This window comes from Furipterus horrens, unplaced genomic scaffold, assembly GCF_987537825.1.
Source record: "Furipterus horrens unplaced genomic scaffold, mFurHor1.1.pri manual_scaffold_2, whole genome shotgun sequence".
NCBI classification, from domain to species: domain Eukaryota; kingdom Metazoa; phylum Chordata; class Mammalia; order Chiroptera; family Furipteridae; genus Furipterus; species Furipterus horrens.
In genome coordinates, this window is record NW_028327172.1 from 81,614,610 (window position 1) to 81,628,603 (window position 13,994).

The 13,994-nt window shown below is 37.9% G+C and overlaps 1 protein-coding gene across 2 annotated transcripts in view; it reads right to left on the reverse strand.

Moving 5' to 3' along the window:
- The window catches only part of ALG9 (ALG9 alpha-1,2-mannosyltransferase), a 119,450-nt gene that overhangs the window by 48,995 nt on the left and 56,461 nt on the right, over positions 1–13,994 (reverse strand). For both annotated transcript variants that reach the window (XM_090265913.1, XM_090265915.1), the window contains exons 10-13: positions 7,370–7,524; positions 4,019–4,148; positions 3,489–3,636; positions 2,058–2,187 (exon numbers count right to left, since the gene is read on the reverse strand). In XM_090265913.1, the coding sequence (XP_090122039.1) occupies positions 2,058–2,187; positions 3,489–3,636; positions 4,019–4,148; positions 7,370–7,524 (563 nt within the window). The remainder of the gene's footprint in view (positions 1–2,057; positions 2,188–3,488; positions 3,637–4,018; positions 4,149–7,369; positions 7,525–13,994) is intronic.

Genomic DNA, 13,994 nt, shown 5'->3' on the forward strand with positions numbered 1-13,994 from the left:
TCCTATAAGCATTCTAAAAAATCTTCACTTTTTGGGTATAGCTAACATAGAGCCACTTAAACAAATTTAACAGTGTGCCTAAGGAATGTACAAAAAAACACTACAGACTTTATAGTCAGCTTTCTATCAACATCACTATCCCAGCAATGATCAATATTCATTTCCCAAGTAAGAAAGAATGTGTAGGCTAACTTCTAGATACACAGCAATATCCTAGATGCAGTGGTGAATACAAAAGAAATAAGGTATAGTCATTCTCTTTATAGCATTTGTAACTGATAGGAAATGATATGACATACATATCAGTAATATTAAAATAGCATAAAACAACATGATTAAATGGCTAAATGAGCTGTACAGATAAATAGTTAAGGCATTTAGGAAGGATTACTCACTATGGAGTTATAGTTGGGAAAGATTTCAGAGAAGAGTTTTGATAGTATCAGAAGGAAGATGGTAGAGTCATCAAGATAAGCAAAGTCATTGGAATAGAAAAGGCAATGATGAGACTGGATGGACTGAAATAAAAATCAGGTTTGAGGATAATAGAAATAAGAGAAGATAGATTCATGAAGATTATAAATCCTCTTAAGTGATTCCTTTACCTCTAATCCATCTGATAAACCATTATCTGATTAAGAACATTTATGGGAAAATCTATATACCAAACACTATACTAAATATGACAGATATAATACCTAATTTCATAATAATTTTCCAAGTAGGTACCATTACTCCCATTTTCCAACAGAAACTGAAATGATTTAAAGAGAAAAGTTAACCAATTTGCCAAAGACCACCAAGATAAGCAACAGAACTGGGATCTGAACTCAGGTCTACTGAACTCCCAAGTCCATGCTCTATTTTACTACCCCATGCTACCTCTTTCTGAAAGATAGCTGTGACAACATCACTCAAATTCTATCTTTCCCCACCACAGTGTATTCTCCTGCTCTTAACTATCCAGTGTTCCCATGGTGATGTGATCCCCTATACATCAAGAGCCTACTCTCAGGAGAGTATTTCAGCTAAAATGAAAATGACCAATAACAGTTTACCCTGCCCAGGGGTACTTCCACTGTTAAAGAAATCAGTCTTAAGTTAGAAGGAAACTCTAATATAATCCACTTAGGGGAATATATATCTTACCTTCTCAGGGGGCCAGACCAAGTTTGTATGTTATGATGTCCATTTTCACAGCTTATAGCTAAAGCTCATACAATAAGAATCTCACTCATAAGCCCTGAGGGTCTGCATGGAAGTCTAACCAGCTCCAATCTGGGAGACAAAAGGCCAGATGTGGCTGCAGGTTTGCTTCAGAAAGGCACCAGATCCTGGTATTTCACATTTCAAGTATATGACATAATAAGAAAACCTAAACAAAATGTATCTGACATTTAAATTGTTAAATGTTGCCCCAAAGTGTGCTTTCTAATAATTCTATAAAATAATTTTTTACTGACTCTGGGAATCAGGAGCACTATCTTTACTGCTCTCACCTTTTCCACAATCAAGAAATTTACTGGTACCAAATGGCAAACGTGTCATCTTTCAAAGAAACTGAAATAAAATCCACATGGAATCTCGGAGTGAGTCAGGATAAGAGGATAGAAGAGCATGGTCCTGAAAGATACAGCTCCATGGACAGACTATGAAAAGAGCCTTCACTAACTGTCCATTTGCTAAAACCAGAATATGCGAATAGGTCAAAGGTCTATTGATAACTTGAAAGTTCCCCACCAAGTATTTTAATGGGCCAAGCAATGAAAAGTTTCAGAATGTGTTTTAAAATGATGATTCAAATTCAACATAAGAAAATTTCCAACCCAGCTTAGAAAGTATGTTGAATTATATATTTTACATAGAAAATAAAGGGCATAATTTGAAAAGTAAAGTTACTAGAACATTGATAAAGTGGGAATTTCTTAGAAAGTGATTTCTTTAGGGTGAGGGATATGACAACTTTTGTTGAGAAAGAATGAACAGTATATGTATGCCAACAGACTTTAGGGGTAGAACTCTTTTTAAAGTAGTAAAAGGAAGAATGTTGCCCTTACATATCTGGATGGCTCTTCCAGGTTCTGGTCATTCATGTCAGTAGGAACAATCCGGGTAACCAGAGGTCCCTCCGCAAAAGGTTTTGGTAACTGGCCCCTGAACTCAGATGGAATGAACTGAAGTTGCCAACTGTCAGAAACACATATAAGGAGAATAATTAAAACACAGGGGGCTCATATTGCTAAATGTACTTGAAATAAACAAGCCAAAAAAAAAAATCATGTGACAAATACTTCATTTTCCTTGTAGAAAAAAAATATTTCTACTAAAACCTCAACCAGGGAGCATAGAGGCAGAGGTCACAATTCAGTCCAAACTCATTGAGAAATGTTAAACTCTCAACCCACACCACCAATTCTCAGCAATGAATATATAACAAAACACAGAGAAGCATTCAAGTTTATTGCCAATTACCACTTGTCAAGATTAAAGCAAATTCATCAGGTGTATAGAGAAAAGAGTGAAATGTAAGAACTCACTATGGGAGAAGGACTTGTAATTATCAAAAAGTATCTTTAGTTATGAAACTATTTCGAAGGGAAGGCAAAGGTAAAGTTAACACTTAAAAAACAAGTTTTGATTTAATCATTAATGGCTGATATAGGATCTCCATCAAGCACAAGATACCACCAACAGATAATTTGTTAAAGTCAGTCCCCAAATGGAGCAAAATGACTCACCTTAACCTGACTTCCCTTTTCGCAAAATAGGACTCTTCTCTGTCCAAATTAAGTAAATACAAGGAATTCCAGAACCTATGCTATCATATCCAACAACCAACAGCTTAAAGGAAAGTGGTACAGGTGTCTTAACCACAGCTTCCTCTAATATTCATACATTGGTGGAAAATTTTCACTGTTGTTGGATGACAAACATTTCTTCTCTAAAAATACTCCTCTTGCCCTAACTGAGTAGCTCAGTTGGCTAGTGTCATCCCCATATGCCAACGTTGCGAGTTCAATCTCCAGTCAAGAAGCAACCAATGAATGCACAAGTGAGTGAAACAACAATCATTTTCTCTCTCTCTCTCTCCCTTTCCCTTTCTCTCTAAAATCAATAAATTAAAAAAAAAAATTTAATAAAAACATCCTTCTTGCTATGTCACTTTTAGAAGTGAATTAATATCAGATCATTATAGAAATTTAAATATGAATCCCCAGGGAGAACCACTAGCAGGAGTCCAAGGGCCAAAGTGGTTTTAGAACTTCCCCGACTTCTAAGGTAAGGACAGTGCTGGGTCATACCAAATGTAGCATTCAGTCTACTGAACCTAGGCACTGGGTGCACAGTGCAGACACCACAGCTCTCTGAGATGGTAATTAAAAACTTTTTGTGAAAAATCCAAAACAAAAGAAAAATTAAGATGATACTTCCATAAAATTGCTATTTTACTCCTTGAATTAAAACTCTGGGATTAAAGGACAACTTACTTATCGGGCAGAAGGAAGCTGCTAGGAAATCGATACCACTCTTTTCCTACACAGACATTAACAGGTCGTCCTTCTGGAACAGTGTGAATGGTTGGGTCTGTAGCAATTCGGTAAAATTCTGGATATAAATCAAGGGGCCCATGATACCCTGGAAGGGAGAAAGGTTTGTGAAAGTCAAAGATGAGTAAGTAACATGACATTCTGACAGTAATTATAATGCATGTTAATGTCCCACTGTAATCTATGTGAAATTAAAGATTATAAAAAATAATATATAATATTTATATATAATATATTATATATTATAATAATTATATAATATATAATCACAGGATTTGAGCCCCAAATCTGTACCCTAAGTTTAAAACTTCCTTAATTTACCCTTTAAAAGGAAAAAAAGGTCAAGAATAGAGGAAAAAAATTACAGTTTAAGCTGAATTGTATTGAATTGTATTAAATAACCACATATTTAGCAAAATCCAAGTGAAGTGCCTCATGAGTATAGGTTAAGACATTCTCAGTACACTTACCTCTGAATAGTGCCACAGAGCGAGAAAAGGATAAGAGTCCAAACAGGACCAGTATTCCTAATGCCAGCCAATTTGAAGTCACAGTATAATGCTCTAGGCGGTATCGCTGAAACATGAAGTGGTAACATTTCTAGAAGGAAAGAAGACTGCATTGATAAAAAAAGATATACCTCGCAGAATATACACATTCAGAAGACTTCATAGTAAAACAAAAAAGAGAAAAAGCAGCACAAGAGGTTCTATCAAAGATCGGAGCATTTGCAAACTGTGAGGTACCCCCCTGCAAATTCTAAGATTAAAGCAAACTCCATTAAGACAAGCTTCACTTCAGCCTGGCCAGAGGGCTTCCCAAGAATGAAATCCCATAGTTTCATAGGAAAATTATTTGGATATTTCTCTAAGTGCTTAAAATGTTGGTAATTTATTTTTTTAAATATTAAACAAAATGCTTCTTGGTAGTTTTTTTTTTTATTATATAAAGCATCAATCTATTTTGATATAGAGTATTAATCTTTTCTCTCTTTGCTGACAAGTTTTCATCAAAGTTTCTTGTATCAACAAAATATCTCATAACCAAACAAGAAAAGGAATTTCTCTCATAAAACATTAGGAAAAGGCTGTTAATTATCTGCTAAACTATTATAAACTAAATGAATATTATTACAGGTATATTTATACATACAAAGTCTATCCACAGAAAGTGTACCCATTGTTAAAATAACAAGAACAGTTTGCGCAACACTGATGTAACTTGGCAGCCAAGGAGAGTGGACTGGAATGTGCATGTGTGAACAATGACAATCTCACTGTACTAGTCAGCGGGGGTGGTAGACACCACTGAGTAAGAATGTGTACTGTGTGGTCGTCACATTCAAAATGACTGAGCAAGGAGAGCAACAAATCTGCATCAAATTTTGCATGGAGCTTGAACATTCAGATGATTCAGAAGGCCACAGCTATGGGCAACTAGTGATTGGCAGCTTCATCATGACAAAGTGCCTGCTCGTGTATCATGTCTTGTGCAGAGTTTCTTTGCGAAACATCAAATTGCCCAGGTGACTCGGCCCCACCACAGCTCAGATTTGGTCCCCTCCAACTGCTGGCGTTTCCCAAAACTAAAATTGCCTTTGCAAGGGAAGAGATTTCAGACCATCAATGAGATTCAGGAAAATATGATGGGGCAGCTGATGGTGTCTGGGAGAACTGTGTGAGGTCCCAAGGTACCTACTTTGAAGGGGACTGAGTCATCATTGTCCTATGTACAATGTGTCTTGTATCTTGTATCTTCTTCAGTAAATGTCTCTATTTTTCATAGTGCATGGCTGGATACTTTCTGGACAGACCTTTCCATACATGAATTCTACAGTCTTTGAGTACCATCCCAATAGATGTCGTTCTTTCTTTCTTCCCCTCCTAGACTAGAACTACTTTTGGAAAACAATTTGCAATATAAAACAAGCACCATAAATATGTTTAGACTCCTTCCATGTTTTGGGAAATCTGTCCTAAGTAAACAATCCGCATACCTCAACAAAGATATTTATCCTAGTATTATTTATAATATTGAAATATGTGAGCAACCTAAACTCCAACATAAATTATAACTAATAATTATAATCAATTCAATGTTATATATTACAGATTACATAATGCCATATATTATAGCCGATCCAGAACATTATTCTATTAAAATGACAGTTATAAATATGGCAACACAGAGCATGTTATGATATATATAATTAAATTAAAAGGGATATAAAGTTATATGTAAACTTAGATTGCAACCAAAATATACTTTGATATGTGATAGGCAAAAATTTTGGAAGGTGTTTTGTTAGAGTAGTAGGACTAATTTAGAAAGTTATAAAAGAAAAATTACCTGCAATGAAGTTGAATTGCTTTTATAACTAAAATTATTTAAAAGTGTCATTCTGACATGAATGAGCCTCAACAACATTATGCAAAGTGAAAGAAGATAGTCACAAAAAGACCAAATATTTTTATTCCATTTATATGAAATGTCCAAAATAGGCAAATCTACAGAGACACAACGTAGATTAGTGGTAGCTATGGCTGGGGAGATAGGGGAAAGGGTGGGTGACAATAGCTATAGAGTACAGGATTTCTGAAGAGCTGAAAATGTTCTAAAATTGAATGTGGTGATGGTTACCCATATCTGTGGGTATACTATTAGGCTGGCCAGAAAGTTCCTTTAGTTTTTTCTGTACAATGGCTCTAGTAGTGTTTAGTTGTCTTTAATTTCATTTAAAACAATTTTGTTAGATTGTGTTGTGACAGATGTCATATCAGCATGCACTTAAATAAAAAGTTATCAAAATTGGTGAATTGTTGTGCAGCCATTTTAATATTCAAGATGGAAGAAGATACCCAATATTTTTAGTGTATTTGCTTTATTTTTTCAAGAAAGATAAAAACACAACTGAAATGCAAAAAGTATATGGGAAAGGTGCTGTGACTAATCAAATGTGTCAAAAGTGGTCTGCAAAGTTTTGGTACTATTGACATTTTGGCCAAATAATTCTTTGCTGTGGGGCTGTCTTATGCATTGGAAGATGTTTAGCAGCACCCTTGGCCTCTACGCACTAGAAGCCAATGGCAGGAGGTAGCTGACCTACTCAAAATATCCAAAACAATAATGTTATTGGTGAAAATTAAAAAACGTGTCTTTTATTTTACAGAAACAATGAGTAGACTTTTTGGCTAACCCAATAAAAACCATTGAACTGTACACTTTAAACGGGTAAATTGTATGGTTTGTTAATTATACCTCCATAAGTCTGTTAAGAAGAAAACCTATTACCCTAATTATTCTTTCCTGCCACCTGCAGATGGTAGCAGAGGTAAAAAAAAAAAAAAAAAAGACTATGGAGACTTCTGAAGCCATAAATACAGAAATATTAAAAATGAAGTCTAACAAATTTTAAGCCAAGATTTAAGTGTCCCATATTGCTAACTGCCTGATGTTATTCCCAACAGCTGAGCAAGGTTTTTTCTAATTCCATCATTGAAGAGCAGACATTCCATTAGCTCTGCTGGCGCGCAACCGTTCTGTGGTAAGCCCCTACAATGACTTAAAAATACTTGGATTCTGGTTGGCAACAGAGACAAATAACACACAAATTAACACTGCACATATGTAATTAGCAAAAAAGATTATAATCAACAGCTAAATAATCACTACAGAAAGCTTTAATAATATGATCTGTCATTAAGTTTAATGAATAGACAAAATATCTTAGGTGGAAGCATTCTGTAATTTGCCTTTAAGCTTTAGGAACAATTTAAAACGTGGAACAGAAAGAAGCTGATATATGTTTCCCTGAAACTTACCTGAAGTGCAGAAAGGGCCACAGCGCCACAGAGACATATAAGTGGATATACAGGGAAAAGAAACCTCTCTTCTTTGTGAGGCTGGATGAAGAAAATTATAAACCAAATATACATTGGAGCCAAGGTAAGCCAATATGGGTGGCCTAAGTTCTGAACTGTAAGACACAGAAAAATATCCACCTTTCACCATATTAAAACAAAACAACATATCGAGTTTCAGTGTTCTCTTGATCTCAACGGTGAAAATATGCACCCCATAAAATGTTTCAATTCTTGTATTCACACTTTCTTAGATGCAATAAAGGAGTCAAGTACAAAGAGGTATATAGTCTCCTAAGCTCTCCCAAGAGATTCAACATCTAAATGGAAGCACAACACTAGAAAGATTTGCCTAGAACAAATGAAAGTCAGGTGAACTTAATTCCTGCATTGAATGAAAAAAAGTCTTCTCCCTTAACTGAGTCCCACTACTAAGACTAAAGGTTCCTGAGATTAATCAAAAGCATAACATAAACTCATTTCTTGGGTTTTAATTCCTGTGATCTGTTCAATACATTAATCTTTTTTCTTATACACCAATCAGTCTGTTCAAATAGCTACAGATCAAAGTAAAACAAAAAAGAGCTGGATTCTCAAACCCATCACTGGTTTTTGTTAAGCAACAAATGACCAAGAGTTTGTGTTAAAGCAAAAAACAACAACAAAACTCTTAAACAAAGTTTACTGATCAAATTTTCTTCTCTCTTCTGCAAATACCCATTCACTCTGAATCCCAAAATTGAAACTAAAATGTACTTAAAGCATGTGAAAGAGCTACAGGAATTTAATGAACACTAAGACCAAGCACCTGCTGTAAAGTTCCTGTGGTTAGGTACATGCACACTAAGTAATAAGCCTGCAACCCACAGGAAGGCATCCCCTGCTGTGCTAATATTAGTGATAATGAGCAGTGTACAGAATCACTGGCAAATGGTAGATAGAGAACGCCCCCTGTTATCCATTATGTCTACAATGAACAAGTTCAGAAGAAATGACTGTCATCAAGATCCACTGTAAAAATAAAACTTTTAAAAACTGTTTTAAATTAAAAAATCCACCTTAGTGATGTCTAATATAGCATGCATAAATTATCTGTATTTTTTTTTGTTAAAGTTTATTTATTTATTTATTTTCAGAGAGAGAGTGAGAAAAAGAAATACCTATTTGTTGTTCCATTTATTTATATATTCATTGGTTGCTTCTTGTATGTGCCTTGACCAGAGATCAAATCCACAACCATGACATATTGGGACAATGCTCTAACCAACTGGACTAGCCAGCCAGGACCTAAGTTATCTGTATTTTTTTAAAAAGATTTTATTAATTTATTTTTAGAGAGAGGGAAAGGGAGGGAGAAAGAGAGGAAAAGAAACATCGATGTGATGGGTTGCCTCTCGTATGCACCCCAACCGGGGACTGAAACCACAACCCAGGCATGTACCCTGACCAAGAATTGAACTGATGGCCTTTAGCTTTGTGAGATGATACCCAACCAACTGAGCTGACTGGTCAGAGCAATTCTTTGTATTTTTAAAGAAACTCCACAGGTATAAAAATTGCAATAACAAGCTTATCTCTTAAACTTTTCACACTATCATGAGATTTCAGGTTATAATTTAGAAATTGTCCTTTCCCAGGAAGTACGAGTCCAGAAAAAGTCCAGCCATTGTTAATATAATGAGAATGTATTATGTGACATCGATGTAACCTGGTAGCCAAGGAGAGTGGACTGGAATGTGCATTTGTGAACAATGACAACTTCACTGTACTAGTCAGTGGGAGCACTAGACGTCATTGAGTGAGCATGTATACTGTGTGGCCGTTGCATTCAAAATGACTGAGCAAGTACAGCAATGAATCTGCATCAAACTTTCTGTTAAGCTTTAACATTCCTCCACGGAAACTATTCAGATGACTCAGAAGGCCACAGCTATGGGCAATTGGTAATTGGCAGCTTTATCACAACAACATGCCTGCTCATGTATTATGTCTGGTGAAGAGTTTTTTGGCAAAACACCAAATCACCCAGGTGACTCAGCCCCCCTACAGCCCAGATTTGGTGCCCTGAGACTTCTGGCTTTTCCCGAAACTAAAATCACCTTTGAAAGGGAAGAGATTTTGGACCATTGATGAGATTCAGGAAAATATGATGGGGCAGCTGATGACAACTGGGAGAACTGTGTGAGGTCTCAAGGCACCTACTTTGAAGAGGACTGAGGTGTCATTGTCTTATGTACAATGTATCTTGTATCTTCTTCAATAAATGCCTCTATTTTTCATATTACACAGCTGGATACCTTCTGGACAGGCCTTGTGTTTTAGGTTGGAATTTTCTTAATTGAAGGAAAATAAATGTATCTTTCACAAGTAAACAATCTTTTTCTCTTCTGTATGTCAAAGGCTAACAAAAATATTTTTTAAATATGGCCTAAAATTTTGAAATGTCCTCCATATAATATACAAAATCAAAACCACAGCTGTACTACATGATGGGATAACTGGGTAATTAATTCCTTACTTCTTTATATTTTTCTATGTTTTTTCTTTTTAAAAAGTATTGTTCCTATTATAAAAAGCATTAAAAGTACAAATAAAAAACAGAAAGCACTCATTTTCTTACTAGATGGACATTATACATTTTTAAACTAAAATTGGATTCATACTGCAGAAAACAGCTTAATATACTGTTTTTAAACTTACATTACAAATATTTCCAAATCTTCCACAAGCATAAATTATTTTTATACTCAGAGAAGTTTCTTTTCAAAAAAAGAAAAAGTGATCCTTGAAAAATATAAGGAATGGAGGAATAAATTATCACCTCAGTGGAACCAACAACTGAATACAAATGTGGGGCACTGCAAGATGAATGACTTAGTTTCCTCAAAAATCTTCAGGAGAAGAAAGGTGAGAGTGGGGAGCCTCTTAAAAAGCTTAAGGAACATAATATGAAATTCAGTATATGACCTTTGTTTAGATCATGCTTTAAACAAACTAACCATAAAAAGCTATTTTTCAGACAAGAAAATCTGAATAACAACTTGATATTAGATGGTATTATGGAATGAATTAATTTTGTTAGAATAATGGCATTATGGTTATATTAGTGTAGTTAGCTGATTATTAATATTAGAAAGGAAGCATGGGGAATCAAATATTAAGCTTAATGAACTAGGGAGCTATATTAAGCTTAATGAACTACGGAGCTGAAACAAATATTAAGCTTAATAAACTGGGAGGCTGAAGCAGATATTAGAAGAGCATCCCGCTGAGTTTACTAAGAAGCTATGGCATAAACAGATGCACACACACACTCCAGGGGCCTGCTGCTGAGGAGACTTAATCCTCAGAGCACAGAGGAAAACTCCCAGGAACACTGCTTGCCCTCTAGTACAGGACTGCTGGGGAGTGCAGGGGGAAGTGCTTCAGCATAGAAGCCTGTCTGTCTAACTAGGGGGTGGACCCATCAAAAGCAGCAAAAGCTTGGGAAGTTGATTGGTTATTTTTAAAAAGCGCTTGTTTATAACCCCAGGGGAACAATAAAACTTCCTTCCCTCTCTCTCAGTTATTCCTACTCATTCCACTCGTTCACATGTTCTCTCTACATAGCCATGTGGCCTTAGCAGTTGCATGGCTGATGGCCATGTGACCTCCAAACGCAGGCTCCAGGTAAGGGCCTGGACATAGCAACACAGCTGAGAACACAAGCTAAGCTAGCCAGATGGGGACTGTGCTCACACAGAAACTCTGGGCACTGGCCTTTGTTTTGGCCTTGCTGAAGACATGGTTGGACTTTTCCCATGGGGGGACAGATAGAGATGGGACATTGAGAACTCAGGAGGGGCACTCTCTTGATTTTGCATCAAGCACCCAAATAAATCTTAACCAGCAGACCTCATCCTCCCTGTGGGGCCCTGAAAATGCTTTTTCTCACAACACCACAAGGACGCCACTTCCACCAACATTTGGTGAGCCAGCAGGAGTGGGAGGAGCTGTGGCTTATGGTAAGAAAACTGCTCTATCTTTGCCCTGGCTGGGTGGCTCATTTGGCTGGAGCATTGCCCCATGCACCAAAAAGGTTGTGGGTTTGACCCCCAATCAGGGCACGTACCTAGGTTGCAGATTCAATCCCCACATGGGGTGTGTACAGGAGGGAGCCATCAATGTTTCTGTCTCACATCGATGTTTCTTTCTCTCACCCTCTTCCTCTCTCTCTCTCAAATCAATACACATACCCTCGGGTGAGGATTTAAAAAAGAAAGAAAGAAAAAAGAAAACTCAATCTTCACTTTACTTGTCTCTCCCCACCCCTCTGCTACTGCCTGTATTTCTTTGGTTTATCATATTTCTGTTCCAGCCCGACCAGCTCAGACTGCAGCTCAGGAATGCCCTGTCCTGCATGCAAAATGGCCCTGGTGCTGTGGGTCCCCGAAGGCAATGAGCATATGGATGACAGTGGAACACAGAATGCAGGGAGCAACTGCACACCCACTGCTGCCTTGGATTTTTCTGGCACGTGAAACCCCAAGTGTGCCCAGTTGCTACATCCCCATCTTCTGCGCAGGACGGGGAGCCCCCCCACAGCCACTGCCAAGCCCAGCTGAGCGTGAGCAACGGGAGCACACAGCTCCATTCCTCTTTTGCCTTTTCCTGCCATCTCAGACTGTGCACACTCCCTGCTTCCTGTGGCTCAGCAGCACAAGCCTGCTCTCTCCATGGCCAAGAGGGCATTCAGTCCGCTGCCCAGAACCTGGCTTGGGGATTTCCCCTTTTCCAGTAGTCTCTGCTTGCTTTTATACCAGCAAAGCCTGGTACATGGAAATCTTCTCAACTGACAGTCTTGCAAATTCAGAAACTGATTTATGATTTGCTGGGTTCATTAACCTTTGTGTTCTTCCTTCTGTTTTCATAGGGCATATACCTATGACCTTATTTACCTAGTTGCTTGTTCACACAGTATAGGCCTCTCATTAGAAGCCCATGTGCATCACCCTCTCCTGCAGTAAGAATCAACGGTTTGGCTGGACTGACATGTTGTCAAGACTAGATGGTTGAGTCAATGAAGCATGGGGCAGTCTATTGGTTTCACTTGAAACTGCTTTCCTTTTCTGCCCTAATGATTCAGACAGAAAAGGTCCAAAGTTCTTGGTGGGGGAAATCTTAGAATGTTCCCAAGCAGAATTTGAGTTAAGTACTGCAAACAAGAGGGCTTCAGACAGGTAGGACACACCTTGGTCCAGAGAAGCCACTCCTCCAACCTAATCTGGGACATAATCAACTAGTCCCTTTCTCTATTACCTAGTTCTTAACTCTCAGCAGACCTTTACTTGCTATAATTCTCCTCATTTTTGAACTATGTCTTTTAACCTTGTCAAATTTGTCACCTCTAGAACACAACAAGGAAGCCAGCTTATCCAATATCGCCATCCTCTAGACATCATGTATGCTGCCTCCCAGGCACAACTGACTGACCTAGACTTCATAAAATCCCTCTTTGTGGCAAAAAGACTCTTTTTCCCTTTTTGTTCCTTTCTTCCTTTAGCAGATAAGACCTTCTGGGCTTGGGAATAGGCAGTGCTGTGATCCTTGACAGCAAAAAGCAGCCATGAAGATGAGACCTTCATCCATTTACCCTTATATGATTACAAGGTCAAAGGTCTTCATGGGGAAAATGTCAGTGTCATTAGCTAATTATTAATATAAGGAAGGAAGCACAAGGAATAAAATATTAAGCTTAATAAACTAGGGAGCTGAATAAGTATTAAGCTTAATTTAATAAACTGGAAAGCTGAAGCAGGTATTAGGACAGCATTCCACTGAGTTTACTAGGATGCTACAGCATAAACAGACTCGTTCACACACTCCAGGGGACTGCCACCGAGGAGAATTAATCCAGAGCAGATGGGAAAATCTCCATGAGGGTGCTACTGGCTGGGTACCAGATTTCCGGAAAGGGGATGAGAGAAAATTCCTATACAAGTACAGTAGAAGCCAGATGACATAACAGAACTTTTGACTGGAGCAGAAGTCAAGATAGCCCAGGGGGAGTGTCTCTACTTTTGGACAGGTGCAGTGAGAGCCAGGGTAATGACACAGTGGGGCAGAGCCTAGCCTGGGAAATACTGGAAAGGTAACTGGATTGAATAGAGCATGGAACCGCAGTAGGTCCAGGAAAGGGATTGGTTGGGAGGAGGGCCCAACTCAAGCCCAGGAAGAATCAGGAAGTTGGGATGGATGGTTCGAATGGTGCCCTGTTCTTTACCAAGAACAAAGAAAATATACAGAGGATTAACAAGAGCCTCATGGCAGTTGCTGTGAGAGCCTGCCTGCCATCTAATGTCCCTGAGGATGTGTTAATTCCCTTAACCTCAATAAAATCTTGCCATAACATTTAAAATTCTCATTGCATGTGCCGTTTGAAATTCTTTTCTCTTGACACTGCAAAAGAGCTCGTTTTCCCCAGCAACAGTTGTGTTAAAACAGTCCTCATGTTATAGAAACAGGGGAGTCCAAAAACAAACCCCAGAGTTTGCGGCTAGGAGATAGGGAAAAGGAAGCAGCTTTCAGGATGCCCTTGCATGCCTGG